This window comes from Peromyscus eremicus, chromosome 2 (genome assembly GCF_949786415.1).
Source record: "Peromyscus eremicus chromosome 2, PerEre_H2_v1, whole genome shotgun sequence".
Taxonomy (NCBI): Eukaryota; Metazoa; Chordata; class Mammalia; order Rodentia; family Cricetidae; genus Peromyscus; species Peromyscus eremicus.
The window spans coordinates 140873763-140890037 of NC_081417.1; the positions used below are offsets into that span (position 1 = coordinate 140873763).

Here is a 16275-nt window from a genome sequence, read left to right on the forward strand (position 1 = left end):
ACTTCCTGTCATCACCAGCTCGGAGTAACTCCCTCAGGAAGGGATTTTCGCAGAGGGACTTTGGCTTCAGACAGTTTGGTGATCCTACCCCACCACCCCGGCCCCACTTTCTGCAAAGTCGTCTCATGTGCTCACACAGGGGCTAAAGTTTGAAAAAGTTAGATTTTCTTGTCTTTGTTTTTCATTATGATTAGGAATGCCAGTTTAGGCAAAGATCCTGCAAGGAAAAAAAAAAAACTATTGTGACTTCAATTCTTTTGTTGTGTGGGTTTTTTTGTTGTTGTTGTTTGATAAGGTCTTGCTTTATGGTGCTGCCTAGCCTTGAACTCTCTATGTAGATCAGGCTGTCCTCAAACTCACAAAGATCTGCCTGCCTCTAGGACCCTGAGTGCTGGGATTAAAGGCGTGCAACCACACCTGGAGACAAACTATTTTAACACCCAGCATACATATTATTCTGAGAACCTGCAGTCTGCCCTAGTTCCCTAGGTCTGGCTAGACTTCTGTTACAGCATTTGCCATGGAGTGTTGAAATTACTGTTGGCTAAATGCTAGAGTTTCAGAGGCTAGAGTCAGGCTGTGGGTAGAGCATGTTGCAAATTGTGCCAATTGGATATTGTTTTAGGGTCCTTAGATGTTGGCCATTTTTTCCTGTACCAGTTCTGTCAAACAGACTCAGAATAGTGTTCTCTCTGTTCAGATGTAACTTTGGGAGGCAATACTATATAATATAGGCTCAGGGGTAGAGCACTTTCCCAGAATGATGAAAGCTCAAAGCAGAAAGCATCTAAACTTTGCTAGTTTGTGGAGGAAACTGAGGTTCAGTAAAGTTTGGGTCAAAGATGTCTGGAAACCAAAGCCCTGATTATGTCCCAGTAAACACATAGGAAATCTCTGAGGAGACAGCATATAGATCAGGTCTCTACAAAATTCCATACCAAGCCGGGCGGTGGTGGCGCACGCCTTTAATCCCAGCACTCGGGAGGCAGAGCCAGGAGGATCTCTGTGAGTTCGAGGCCAGCCTGGGCTACCAAGTGTGTCCCAGGAAAGGCGCAAAGCTACACAGAGAAACCCTGTCTCGAAAAAAAAAAAAAAAAATTCTATACCAAGAGGATACTCTAGAACAGTGCTTCTCAACCTTCCTAATGCTGTGACCCTTGAATACAGTTCTTCATGTTGTGGAAACCCCCAACCATAAGATTATTTTTGTTGCTACTTCATAATTGTCATTTTGCTGCTGTTAGGAATCATAATGTAAATCATTGTGTTTTCAGATGGTCTTAGACGATGCCTGTGAAAGGGTCATTTTGACCCTTGAAGGAGATTGAGATCCACAGGTTGAGAACTGTTGCTCTGCATAGAGATTAATCTTAATTCTTAAGAATTTTTGAGGACTCTGGACATAGTGGTGCACACTTTTAACCCCAGCCCAGAGGCAGATGGACCTCTGTGAGTTGAAGGTCCAGCCTAGTCTACATAGTGAGACCCTGTCTCCAAACAACAACAACAACCTTAAAGGAGCTGCAGGGATGGCCCAGTGTTTAATAGTGCTTGACTGTCTTGCAGAAGACGAGGATTTGATACCCGAAACCCTCATGGTGGTTATCAACAGTCTATATACTCTGATTCCAGAGCACCCAGCACCCTCTGCTGGCCACCAGACATGCACACAGTGCACTTACATATACATGCAAGAAAACACTCATACAATAAAAATAAACAATTTTTTAAAAGATTTATTTATTATGTATACAGTGTTCTGCCTGCAGGCCAGAAGAGGGTGCCAGATCTCATTACAGATGATTGTGAGCCACCATGTGGTTGCTGGGAATTGAACTCAGGACCTCTGGAAGAACAGCCAGTGCTTTTAACCACTGAGCCATCTCTCCAGCCCTAAAATAAACAATTTTTAAAAGGGGTCTTTGGGCTAAAGAGAGGGCTTTGCAATGGAGAGTGCTTGGTGTGCAGTAGTGAGTACTGGAGTTTGGATCCCAGCGTCCATGTAACAAGCTAGAGGCCATCCCATGCTTCCTCCCTGAGGTTGTGGAGGGGTGGTGCAGAGACCACAGAACTGCAAGGGGTTTCTGGCTTCTAGTATAACCAAGAAAATTAAAGCCCCAGGTTCAGGGAGAGACCTTGTTTCAAATAAGTAAAGAGCAATAGAGGAGGACATTTAAACCCTCTTTTGGTCTCCATGCAACCATACATGTGTGTATAATCATACGGACAAATATACCCACACACAAGTAAATAAATAAATGGGGGTGGGGAGAATTGACTAAGTGGGCCACCATGGTGCCACACACCTTGGAAGGAGGATGGCAAATTCAAGGTCAGTCTGGGCAACCTAGTGAGTTTGGGGCCAGCCAGGGCAATTTAGTGAGACAGTAGCAAAATTGCATTCATGAAGTAGCAATGAAAATAATGGTATGGTTGGGGTCACCACAACAAGAGGAACTGTATTAAAGGGTTACAGCATTGGGAAGGTTGAGAACCAGTGTTCTTAAGGGATCTGACGCCCTCTGGCTTCTGTGAACTCCTGCACACGTGGTGAGAATAATATTTTAACTACAAGGATCAAAGGCTCCTGCCACAGGTTCTTCAATGTGCACCTTGTTCTCTAAGTTGTATTATCCTCCTCTACAACAGAGCTTCCTTTTTCATATCCTTCCTATCACCTACCAAGACCTCCAGCTCGCCCATTCTGTTCTTTTTCTTTTCTAAACTCTATTAAAATGGTCATTTCGGCCGGGCGGTGGTGGTGCACGCCTTTAATCCCAGCACTCGGGAGGCAGAGCCAGGCGGATGGATCTTTGTGAGTTCAAGGCCAGCCTGGTCTACAGCGTGAACTGAGAACCTGCGAAAGGAACCCTGTGTCCTCTGGAAACACTACCACTGAGCTACTAAGGCTCCCAGAGCTTTTCTTTTTTCTTTCTTTTCTTTTCTTTTTTTTTTTTTTTTTTGGTTTTTCGAGACAGGGTTTCTCTGTGTAGCTTTGCGCCTTTCCTGGATCTCGCTATGTAGACCAGGCTGGCCTGGAACTCAGAAAGATCCGCATGCCTCTGCCTCCCAAGTGCTGGGATTAAAGGCGTGCGCCACTACCGCCCGGCCAGAGCATTTCTTAAAATCACGAAATAGGCCTTGAGAAGCACTGCCTGACCATACAGGCTTCCTATCTGCTGGGGAAGCACTGCTGAGTCTTGATTGGCTCTCTTTCATTGTCTCCCAGACTCCGACATATGCAAGGGAGAAATCAAAATCATTTTTAACATGTTTTTATTTATGCGTATGTGTATATGCATCTTACATCTGGTGGCCTGAGAGGGTGTTGGAATCCATGGAGATGGAGTTACAGGAAGTTCATAACTGCCTGATATACGTGCTGGGCCCCCAACTCAGGTCCTCAGGAAGTGCATGAACCATCTCCCCAGCCCCAGAAATCAAACCACTGAACCATCTCCCCAGCCCCAGAAATCAAACCACTGAACCATCTCCCCAGCCCCAGGAATCAAACCACTGAACCATCTCCCCAGCCCCAGGAATCAAATTCTTTTTTTCTTTTTTGGTTTTTCAATTACAGGGTTTCTCTGTATAGCCCTGGCTGTCCTGGAACTCACTCTGTAGACCAGGCTGGCCTCGAACTCACAGAGATCCACCTGCCTGTGCCTCCTGAGTGTTGGGATTAAAGGCATGCATCACCATGCCCAGCTCAGAAATCAAATTCTTACACCACATTTTAGTCAGCTCTTGTATTCCTTGCCTACAAGATAGCCCCTGCAGGCTACTGTTGACCTTTCCTGCTATACTTCCCACCCCATATTCATGCTTTTCTTGCTCACTAGGTTTGTGTGTGACACACAGGCACACACTTGCATCACATTATACCCATTTCTGGCCTAGAAAAGCACCAGGCACACCCATAGTGCCCATATATACATGCCTGCGAAACACTCATTACTTGGAATGAAAAAAAAAATCTTTAGGAACAAAACAAGTCTTTAAAAAAATTTTACGGACCCTGATGTGAGTGCTGGGAGCTGAACTCCGGATCCTTTAAGTAAGTGATCTTAACCACTGAGCCATCTCTCCAGTTCTTCCCTTCCTTATTATTATTATTTTGCTCATGTTTTTATGTTTTGTGTATGGGTGTTTTGACTTCATGTGTATCTGTGCATTACATGTGTCTCTGGGGTGTATGGAGGCTATGAGATCTCTTGGAACTGGAGTTATAGGTGGTTCTGAGCTGTCTCATGTGGGTGCTGGGAGCCAAACTTGGATCCTCTGTAAGAGCTCTTAAACACTGAACCATACCCAGCACTTCCTATACCTAGCACTTCCTTGTTATTTTTTTGTTTTAAAGAGTCAGGTGTTTTGATGTGAATGCATTCATACAGACATAACAATACACATACACATACACACACACACACACACACACACACACAACACACACACACATATATAATTTAAGAGTAGCAAACCACCAGCATTGGTGGTGCACACTTTTATTTTATTTATTTATTTATTTATTTATTTATTTATTTATTTATTTATTTATTTTTGGTTTTTCGAGACAGGGTTTCTCTGTGTAGTTTTGCGCCTTTCCTGAAACTCACTTGGTAGTCCAGGCTGGCCTCGAACTCACAGAGATCCACCTGGCTCTGCCTCCCGAGTGCTGGGATTAAAGGCGTGCACCACCACCGCCCGGCTTTTTTTTTTTTTTTTTTTTAAAGATTTATTTATTTATTATGTATACAGTATTCTGCCTGCATGCATCCCTGCAGGCCAGAAGAGGGCACCAGATCTCATTACAAGTGGTTGTGAGCCACCATGTGGTTGCTGGGAATTGAACTCAAGACCTCTGGAAGAGCAGTCGGTGCTCTTAACCACCGAGCCATCTCTCCAGCTTTTTTTTTTTTTTTTTTAAAGATTTATCATATATACAGTGTTCTGCCTGCATGTATATCTTCAGGCCAGAAGAGGGCACCAGATCTCATAGATGGCTGTGAGCCATGTCAGTGCTGGGAATTGAACTCAGGACCTCTAGAAGAACAACTGCCAGTGCTCTTAACCACTGAGCCATCTCTTTAGCCCCTTCCTTGTTATTTTTATTGGAGGTTTCTCACTCTTTTGGGCCAATCAAGGAGGAAATAGATAACACCATTGGTTTTAGCCTATAGTCAGCTAAGAGTTATTCTATGTGGACTAGACCCGAGGTAAGGGGTTAAAACTGCATCTGGTACCAGTTTCCCTTCTTGTTTTGCTGGCTTGGGTCGGGATGAATCAATACCACATCTATACTGTCAGTTTACCTTTGGTTTGGTTAGTTCTGAGCTTGTGTAAAGCCTGGGTCAGCGGTTCATGTTTGACTGCAGTTAGTCACAAACATCTATGAGATCTTTATCACTAACTGAAATGAGTTACAAGCTTGGAGTTACAGGTGGAGATTTCCACTATGTTTGTAACCTGCTTCCTTTTTTATTTTTTATTTTTTATTTTGTTTTTTTGAGACAGGGTTTTTCTGTGTAGCTTTGCACCTTTCCTGGAACTCGCTCTGTAGCCCAGGCTGGCCTCGAACTCACAGAGATCCGCCTGGCTCTGCCTCCCGAGTGCTGGGATTAAAAGCGTGCGCCGCCGCCACCACCCGGCTTCCTTTTGTGTTTGTTAGGTATTGAAACAAAAGCACATGCTTACTAGCCAATGGCATTACCCTTGAACTACATTCTAAGCCTTCTTTCTTTCCATTTTGAAGCAGGTCTCAGTATGATCTCATTCTAGCCCAGGCTGGCTTTGGAATTTGTCCCTATTTTTTTTTTCTATTTAATTTGTGTATGTAATGTATATATGTGGGTATTCAAATGCTACAGTACTTGTGTTGAAGTCACAGTTCTGGGGCTTGGCAAAAAGTGCCCGTACCTGCTGAGCCATTTTGCTGGTTCTTGCCGTGGATCCTCCTGCCTTAGTCTCCCAAGTAGGTCAGACTGAGGCCTGGGCAACCAGGGGCAATTTGCCTCCTTTTAAAAAATGTTAAATGCATTGGGCGGTGGTGGCACATGCCTTTAGTTCCAGCATTTGGGAGGCAGAGGCAGGAAGATCTCTATGAGTTCGAGGGTAGCCGGATCTACAGAGCTAGTACCAGGACAGCTAGGGCTGCTGCACAGAGAAACCCTGTCTTGAAAAACAAAACAAAAAACAAAAACAAAAGTTAAATGCCTGTCTGCCGGGGTACTACCAACAATTGATCATGTCATTGGTCTCCACGGTAGCTGACACATTGACATTCCTGTCTCAATGATACCTGGCCAGTAGATGACACCCGGCCTAGGCTCCCGTATCACTAGGACTGACTCTACCTAGTATTTGTGAAGCCTTGGGTATAACACCCAGTACAGGGGGGAAAAATGAGGAAAGGAAATAAATGAACTGATTAAAACCACAGTCTTCCAACCAAAACCTTCCGCGTGGGTTTAATCAGGGTGTCCATTGCTTGACTAGTCTCTCAACTGGAGAGTCTGTGAACAACCAACTTTCAGAGTTTGTGGGATGTGAGGTAATGCTGAACCAGAAGAGCTCAAGATAAATGGGAATGGAGCAGAGAGGGTTCCTAGGGCATACAGAAACATAGGGAGGTGATGGATGTTCATAATCTTGACTGTGGTGATAGTTTCATGGGTATGCATCAACTTACCAAAATTAACATTTTTTGAGGGTGGGGTTGGTTTTTCGAGACAGGGTTTCTCTGTGTAGCCCTGGCTGTCGTGGAACTCACCCTGTAGATCTGCCTGCCTCCTGAGTGCTGGGATTAAAGGCATGGGCCACCACCGCTTGGCTCAAAATTAACATTTTAAACACACAATTTATTGTATGCCAATTATATTTCATTAAAGCCTATTCAAAGAAAAAAATCCATAGGCACTGGGGAGATGATTCAGTTGGTAAAGAGCCTGCCATACAGACACTGAGCTCTAAAGCTGGTTGGGTCAGAGTGAGACTATAATCCCAGCACCACACAGAACACAGTAGGGCTCCTATCCTTGAAGGGCTTGTGGCCTCTGACCTCCAAATGCATGTATATGCACTTAGGCTGGTGTTACTGTTGCCCAGCTGGGGCAACGAACACACACCTCCTCCAGCACCCTGATGTAACTGTCATTCCCACTGTTAAAGTACAAATTTATAATCTTCCCCTGGAGTGCTGGGATTAAAGGTGTATACCACTATGCCTAGCAATTTTTTTTTTTTCTTTACGTAGGAACTCATGTAGCCTAAGCTGGCCTTGAACTCACTAGGCAGCCAATAATCTTCAGCTCCCAACCTTCCTGGCTCTGCCTTCCCCCACCAAGCGCTGGGGTTACAGTCATGTGCTACCATTCTGGCCAAAGCATGATCTCACACATCCACATCCTATCCAGTGTTGGAGAGCAGCACTGACACTGGCCTCACCATATGAAGAGTAGACAGTGCTTTGGTAATTACCAGAGCACAGGGCTCCCTCCCCAACAACCTGGTACAACTGCCACTGCACTGCTAACGAATGCCTTTAGCTGCTGAGACGTCTTGATGGCCCCCTTTGTTTTTGAGATAGGGTTTCATACAGCCAGGCTGACATCCTGCCTCTACAAACCAGTATCTATCTGGCTTGTATGGTGCTGAGGTTTGGATCCAGGGCTTCATACATGCTAGGCAGGACATACATGGACATCTCAGGCCTTATGTTTACTTCCCAATAAAGGTCACTCCAAACCGACGATGACAATTTAGAACTTTGCAACAGGTTTTTATTTTTGCTTTGTATCTATTACAGTGTTTGAAACCTAAAGAAATACATTTTCTCTTCAAATTTGGATGTGTATATAAATATCATTTGTCTGGACTCAGCACACTCAATGCCATGGTTTCTTGGCCTATTTCTGCTCTGAAATCAAGCTTTGTCTGTCTACCCAGGGGCCCTGAGAACATGAAAAAATAGAGTTTACAGTTCTTAGAAAAATAAAAGCAAATGAATTTGGAAAGCAAAACCTGTGAGGATTAAATTCACCTTTCTAGGGTTCTTACCTGGAAACCCAAGCTGTCCTTGGGTGATGTTCTGTCTGCTGGGTAGCTGAGACCTCATACCCACTTCATTTATTTAATAGGTCAAAAAAGACATTTCCCAAAAAAGCCAATACCCACCTCCAGCTTCTGAGGGTTCATGGTGTGAACCTTTGACATAGTTTCCAGGCAGTCTCAGGACCTAAACTGTGACTTCCTTCATAGCTCCCTGCACATGGTAGATCACTTTCTTTCTAAATATTAAAATCAGAGCCACAGGAGTGCAGGGCTAGTGGGGTCATCAGCATGTGCCAGTGTGAGCATTAGAAGTCAGGCTGGCCTAGAAGTAGGTAGGTAAGCCCAAGCCCTTGAAGACACATCACACAAGCCTTTGCCCTCTGGTGTTCAGGTTCCCCAATTTATGGCTGCTTTTTTCACAGCCAGCTTTGGTCCTGCACGTAGTTCAGGCTTCAAAAAAGATGCTCTCTCAAAAGGAAACTAGGTTTTCATTCAGATTCGGTTGGAGTTGACCTCAAATTCTTCCATTGCCATGCCTGTCTTCTGGGGTGGGACTAGGGGACACTGGGAAACGATCAGTTATGAAGGCCTTTGGCCAAAAGAGCAGCTAGTGTCCACCACATGGATCCTTAGAGGGGCAAATTCTCAGTTCGTTGGCTTAACAAAAGAATGCAAAAGGTAAAACAGAAAAAATACTGGATAAGGTTGGTCTAGACTGCGCCAGAAGTCTGTCTCTTATGCCTCGCAGGAGAGCTGCTGCTGCTACTGCTCACAATCTCCCATGTCTCAGTGCACGGAGCCTTGTACCCTTCCCCAGCCTGCTAGGGAAGCTTGCCATCATCCCGTCTCCCTCCTGGGTCTGAAGGGACCTGGAGAAGCTGGCTTTTGGCCTTCCAGAAGTTAGACCCTGAGCCTGAAGAATACACGAGAGGATGGATGCCACACTGAGTGAGCCTGGGAGAGAAGGAATGAGGTCTGAACGAAAAGAGCAGAAGCCTTCAAAGAAGGCATGTGGAGTAGGAGGGTGGAACTGCGAAGATTCCAGGCAGACAGGAGTAGAAACAGTTCCTCCACGGAAGTTTGTCTTTTGACTGGATTGGTGTCAGGGAAGTAGAAAGTCCATGTGTAAGAACCTTCTTTTCATCTCTCTTAGCTAAATGTAATAGCAGCTATAACCTGTGGTTAGCTTCATTCAGCACACAGGCTCCTAGGAGAGGACTTCCATGTACAGAAGAGAGAAGCAGTAGATATAAGGTCCCAGGTAAAGGGGACCAAAGATCTCAAAAAAAAAAAAAAAAAAAAAAGTCATCAACACCTGCTTCTTGGAAGCGTTGTGTCCACAGACCCAAGTAAGAATGGCGCCAAACAGGGTGAAACTCACTCGGTTCTACCAGAAGGCTGCAGCCAACATCAAGGCTTGTAGTCCTGGTGAGAGCTGGAGACTGAAGAGAGTGTCTAGGTCTGACCACTCTGTCAGTCACTAAAGAGGACTTCAGTGTGGGATGCTTAGAGCAGCTAGGGAACCAACTTCTTCCATCTGGTACTAGATCCAGCCAAAGAGATAGTGGAGAAAGGATGGGGCGAGCAGGACATTTATGTCTCATACCGAGACTCTGGCTCCAATGCCAGGAGCTTAACTGTTGCTTGAGATGTTCAGAGTAGATCCTACTACAGTGTTCTACTCTTCAGACAAGGGTCAGATGATGGCAGTCATAGAGGGCTTTTCTTTGAACTAGGAGCAGTTTGTAATAGAGCTGCAGGCCAGGTTAAAAAAAAAAAAAAAAAAAAAAAGGCCCTGCCCATTGCCTTACCAGAAGGCCAGAGGGTGAATAAAAGTATTTGGCTCGCCAATGTGTTCCAATGTTGGTCACAGCTTTCAGCATCAACCGCCATCTCTGAACTACTTTTCTTAGGAGCAAGGCCTGAAAACTAAAGGAGACGGCTAACTGAAGGCCAATGACCAGAAACAAGAGCCTGAACTTCAGATCTGCCGAGTGTGGGAGCCCAAGGGAGACCTGTGGGAACAGGAGTAAGAAGACCACTGTTCCTGGAGAAAGAGAAGTGTAGATGAGGCCGGGATATCTCGGCTTCACCACAGTGGGGTACTATGCTGCCAGTTCCACAGTTGGTCTATACTAGCTGACAGTGTACCGAATTCCCTGCCCCCCAAGCTCAGTTTTAGTGTAATGTGTAACCTACTAAAACACAGGCCACCTTCTGAGGCATTGAACTAGCTTTACTTAAAGAAAGAAAAGGTGTCTGTAACTGTCACAAGAAAGGCGAAATTCAAGCTAGGTACAAGGACCTGCAGAAGGGAGATGTCAACAGCTCTCCAAGTGTCCAGGTCAACAAGGTTCTCTGGTAATAGGTGAGGCAGCTGTGTCGGGACTCAGCTGGGTAGCAGGGCCTGACACTGAGTTAGAGAAGAAGGCGGGCTGCTTTCTGCTCAGAAGCAAGGGCCAGAGCAGCAGACTTCACCAGGCCCTGAGGCCCTCTTTGCTCCCTTCAGGTACTGGGACAATCAGCCCAGGATGATTTACTTCATAAAGGCTCCGGAGGTGAGAGTTGGTCCCAAGTGGTAGCCCAGAATCCAAGCAGAGAAGAAAAGGACCAAGTCAGTCCTTTGAGCCTGAAGCTTCTACACCTTTTTCTGGTCTTCCTCACAGTATCCCACTCACAGACGCTTTGTCCTCCTAAGACCAATTAAGACTGACCTACTTAAAATATAGAATATAAAAAAAAATATGGAACTTTTTGACATTCTCTCCTTTGGAAGTAAAATATACATGATCCAACTATGGCAGAAGGAAGAAGAAAGGCCAAAGGCAGGGATTTCTGACTATCCCAATACACGACACTGACTCCAACCTCCTCTGCAACTCATGGGTCATCAGAGCAAGGACTTTCTCCTCAGGAGAAGGAAGGACCACAGCCCCCCATCTCAAGCTCAGGAGAAAACACAGCCACCTCAGAGGTTCATTCAACTCTGAGGTGAATTTTCAAGTAAACAAATGAAGTTGGGTCGCACCATTTAGGAGGTGGGCAGGACACAGGGTCAGTAGCTACACAAGGGAAGCCCTGTCTGCAGGCCTGTGCTCCTCCCTCCCACTCCCACTGGTGTATTTCTGGTTCCAGGAGAGTAAGGAGGGAGGTCTTAGGCACAGGGTCAGAGGAGGGAGGGACCTTTGTGTGTGTGGGGGGCCTCCCAAGTAGCCTCTATTTCCAGACAGTGCTGGCAGCTGGGTTTCTAAAAACCAGCTTTTTGGGAAGAACAACCTTAATACAAGAAAAATGTGCAAAAGAAAAACTTAAATAACCAATCCAAGCATACAAGATTAATATTCGGTCAGAGCAAGAACACTTTGTTTTGGACTTCTCCCCTCCCCTCCCGCCTCCCACCTCTGGGAATATTCCATCTGCTCAAGTACCCAAGATAAGAGTTACACACATCAGGGCAGAGGACTGGGATGGATGAAGCAAGATAAATGGGAAGGAAGTCACCACTAAAGAAAATAAAAGAAAAAAAATTTTAAAGGTGCAAATTGATTACCTCAGTCCTCCTTTGTCTACCCCTGGGCTCCTGGGTTAAAGACATGTGTGCAGCCAAAATAAAGTGTAAGGAAGAAAAACCCACACGTCCCCTTCTTGTCACAAAACCCAGTGTGAGCCTCAGATGGTTCTGTCTGTCCAGAGGGTGCTCCCTCCAGGGAAGGGGACGAGCAGGTCAAGAGCACAGTCTCCAGGGCAGCAGGTGGATGGGCTGCTGGTGGGGTGGCTGTTTCCTGCCCACCAGAGGGCTGCTCTTCCGCTGGCTGGTGGTGCTTCCCATGCCCTCCCCTCCCTGGAGGCAGACATTATAGCTGGAAGCCCTCCATGGGGGCCTCAGGCTGTTGGAAGATGAACTGCTGTTGCGTTTCATCCACCTGAGGAGCCAGGCTGCTGTCGTCATCTTCCACACCGAAGTAGTGCTCGATGAGGTCAAAGGCCTTCTGGTAGATTTCCTGGTTCTCATGGCTTTGGAGAAACTCAATTTTATCCAAGCCTATGGTGGCAAGAAGAAACAATTATGTATTTTTCTTTTCCCAGGGGACAAATTTCCAAATGAAAGTAGTGAGATCACATCATTCCTTGACTTGAAAAAGGAGTCAATGATTCCTCCCCAAATTATAAAATTGCAGAAGAAATGACGTCAAAGTGTCAGCTGATATTAGAGGCTCCAGGGAGCAAGAACACCACCTCAGTTGTAAAGTGCTTGCCCTAAAGCATGAGTTTGCTCCCCAGAAGGCAAGTCCAGGAAAGGTGGGAGGCACTTACAGTCCTAGCAGGGTGGGGACGATGATAGTGTTGGGACAAACTGCCTGGGCCTTTCTGCTTGGCTTGTCAGCAGGGCTTCCTCAGTGAGCCCTACATCTATCTCAGGGACCTCTCAAAAAACAAGGGGTCGAGCTCTTTAGGAACAAGACCTGAGGCTGAGGCTGACCTCTGGTTCACACACGCATGCATTCATGTAAGCATCTGGGGCACACACAAATTACAACTTCGAGTCCCAAATCCTGCTTTAATCTAACTCTGGGCAAATCATGATTTGCCTCTTCTGATTTGGTTGGTTAAGGCAATCCAGTGTGCGGGTGCGTTTGTATGTGTGTGTGTGTGTGTGTGTGTGTGTGTGTGTGTGTGTGTGTGTGGTGTGTGTGTATTTGTTCTTCAAAGGGTTTCTCAGTGCAGCCCTGGCTGTCCTGGAACTTGCTCTGTAAACCACACTGGCCTTGAACTCACAGAGATCTGCCTGCCTCTGCCTCCCAAGTGCTGGGATTAAAGGCATGCACCATCACTGTCTGGCTGCAATCCAGTATTTCTACTGGAGAGACTGGTATCTTTTTAGCTCCTGGTAGTAGTATATTAAACTGTGGACGGTTCCTCCTTGCATCTCTGCCATACCTACTTTTGAGGTAGGTAGAGCCTATGAGATTAACACCGACCTATCGCTCCTCAGAGAGAGAAGGAACTGGTGGGACAAGAAAACTTGGATACTAATTAGTTCTAGCTACCTGGCTAGTCAGTACATGCCAGTGACTCCCAAGGAAAGGTCTGTAACCCTATGCGTGGTATAGCTTGGCTGGGACAGGAACTCATCCCTTCCTTAAACACAGCCTCAAGGCTGGTGAGACAACCCGACAGGTAAAGGTGTCTGCTGCCAAACCCGACCATTCTGACAACCCACATGGTGGGAAGAGGGAAGAACTGACTCTTCCAGGGTGTCCTCTGACCTCCATACCCACGTGTGCCTTATCATGTGCGCTCATACTCACACATGTACACATACACAAATGAGTGGATAAATAAATGTAGTAAAAAATAAAAAAAAAAACAGACTCGTTTCATAAAATGTGTGGCTGTGCTCCAACATCTTCCCTACTCACAGACACAGGTCAGGGAGAGAACTTACCATAGGCTTCCTCAATGAGGCCACAGTAGGGATTGACCCCTGAGCCACTACGCTTGCCCTCTTGCTCTCCAAGCCGCAGGATGTTCTCTAGTCCATTGAGGGCTACTTGCACAATCTTTGAATCCATTACAGTTAGCAAGTCACACAGGGGTTTGATGCAGCCCAGTGACACCAGGTACCTGGGGTGAGAGGTGAAGTAAGCCCCAAACTAATGCAGAACAAGTAAAGTGCTGAGCAGGCGCTCTACCCAGGGTCTCCCTCATACAAACCAATACTTTCAACAGTGAGTTCTTCCTGAGTCTTGATAACCCCTGTCCCTCACCTTCATCTCTCTACCCGCACTCTGCCACTGATCTAGTTTCCTAATGAACACACCAGAGTACTAATGTCACTTTGGCTACAATATTATCACTCTAGACACATTAAGAAATTCTTCAGGCCAGGTGGCGGTGGCGCACGTCTTTAATCCCAGCACTCCGGAGGCAGAGCCAGGCGGATCTCTGTGAGTTGGAGGCCAGCCTGGTCTACAGAGCGAGATCCAGGACAGACACCAAAACTACACAGAGAAACCCTGTCTCAAAAAACCAAAACAAACAAATAAATTCATTCTTCGGGTTCCTTATTTTGCTGAGTACAACCTCTATCTTGTATTAATAAAGACTGCCTACAATCTGGCTCCTACCTCTTTAGCTCTACTCAGAATATTCCTTTCCGAGGTTATTAAATTATAGTCAAATCTGTGAAGATCTCCAGATTCTTGGACCTTTTTGTATATTGTTTTCTTATCTAACAGGCATACAATATAATGTTGTATTTAATTCCCCTGAGCCCTTTTATTTATTTATTTATTTTTAATTTATTTAATTTTATTTTTATGTGCATTGGTGTGAGGGTGTCAGATCCCCAGGAAGTGGAGTCACATACAGTTGTGAGCTGCCATGTGGGTGCTGGAAATTGAACCTGGGTCCTCTGGAAGAGCAGCCAGTGCTCTTAACCACTGAGCCATCTCTCCAGCCCCTCCTCTTAGCCCTTTTAAAACCTGGTTTCTCTAGGTAGCCCTTGCTAGCCGAGGATTTACTCTATAGATGATGCTGGCCTCAAATTCACAGAGATCTGCCTACCTCTGCCTCCAGAAATCCTAGGTTTGCCGGACGGTGGTGGCACACGTCTGTAATCCCAGCACTCGGGAGGCAGAGGCAGGCGGATCTGTGAGTTTGAGGCCAGCCTGATCTACAGAGCTAGTCCAGGACAGGCTCCAAAGCTACACAGAGAAACCCTGTCTCGGAAAAAAAAAACAAAAAAACCAACCAACCAAACAAACAAACAAAAATCCTAGGTTTAAGTTGTACACCATCATATCCAGCTTCTGTTTTCCTTTTATTAATTTTATATTTACATTTATATTAATTCAATAGCTCTTCCTTTCTCCTGGGACTTTATATGTACAGACTATATATACTCTCTTTGGTAGGTTATAATTAGAGGGAAAAACACCTAACCAATTTCCACCATCCCTCCTATTGTTCAGATGACGCACACTAGAATAAAGGAGCTCATGTCAAACTGGGCATGGAGAGACCACAAACTCAGGAGAGCCCTCACCACAGACAAACAAAACACTCAAGCCCTAGCCTGATACAGAGGTGTGTGCACACGATCCCAGCACTTGGGAGGCAGAGACAGGATAGGCCAGCCTGTCTCAATGGTGGAAAATAAACACCATCAACAAACAACACAGGAATCTATTCCAGAGTCTAGTATCACTTAGCAGCTTACAAGTTAAACCTTATTACAGTTAGACTAGGGCAGACCTTTCCCATCAAAAGCCATTTAGAGTTATCAGAAAACCAAGAACAAAGGAGACCACACATACCATTTAAGATGTTGGGAAAGGAATCATACCGGATTTGCTCAGGGGTTCCTCCTGATGTGGCATTGGTGATGGCCCAGGCTGCTTCCTTCCTTGTACGGAACTCTGCTTTCTGAAGGATTTCGATCAACACAGGGAAGATATTTGCATCGATGACAGCCTGAAAGAGAATGAGGAAGGAGGATGGAGGCAGAAAGGTAGTTTATGTAGAAAAAGCACAAGGGTCAGGAATGGTGACATGATTGTGTAATCCCAATACTTGGATGGTAGAGGTAGGAAATCAGGAATTCAAGGTCATTTGAGGCTAGCCTGGGCTCCATGAGACACTTGGGGGGCAGAGGTAGGGTAGGATAGGTCTCAGAGAAAAAGATGAACATAGAGCAAACCTAGTCCCCAAATCACTTCTGACTTAGGCTTCTCTCCTTTAACCCACCTCAAAGTTCTCCTTTGCTCTCACCAGAGAGCTGACAAGGTGTGGGGGAACCTTGCTTCCACTACGCAGAGCCTTTGGCCAACTAGTCATGCTGACTCCAACTGTTTGGTGGTGTGGGCACTGAATCCAGGCCTTGCACACATTAGGCGGACTTTCTACCACTGGGCTACAATGCTCATCCTTTGCTCCAATTTCTTTTCCCTTTTTTTTTTTTTTGGCTCCAATTTCTAATGGGAAACAAATGCTTTTTTTGGAAGCAAATCTACCTGTATTTGAGCCCTGTTACCGGCAGTGATGTTTGAAATGGTCCAGCAAGCTTCCTTCCGGATTGACTCCTTAGAGCTGCTCAGCAGGTGGAGGAGGCAAGGGAGGGCTGAACAGTTAAGAATGACCTGGACAAAAGCACACGAAATACAACCAAATTAGATATTTAGAGTTACTCAAGTTAAAAATGGTTATGCATCAAGACACCATAAA

At 45.7% G+C, this 16275-nt stretch overlaps 1 protein-coding gene across 4 annotated transcripts in view; it reads right to left on the minus strand.

Annotated features, from left to right (window-relative positions):
- Nucleotides 1-11369: 11369 nt before the first annotated feature.
- Kpna6 (karyopherin subunit alpha 6) overlaps nt 11370-16275 on the minus strand; it is a 32014-nt gene continuing 27108 nt past the window's right edge. For all 4 annotated transcript variants that reach the window (XM_059255036.1, XM_059255037.1, XM_059255035.1 and 1 more), the window contains exons 11-14: nt 16065-16190; nt 15398-15525; nt 13496-13674; nt 11370-12091 (exon numbers count right to left, since the gene is read on the minus strand). In XM_059255036.1, the coding sequence (XP_059111019.1) occupies nt 11904-12091; nt 13496-13674; nt 15398-15525; nt 16065-16190 (621 nt within the window). In that variant the 3' untranslated portion in view covers nt 11370-11903. The remainder of the gene's footprint in view (nt 12092-13495; nt 13675-15397; nt 15526-16064; nt 16191-16275) is intronic.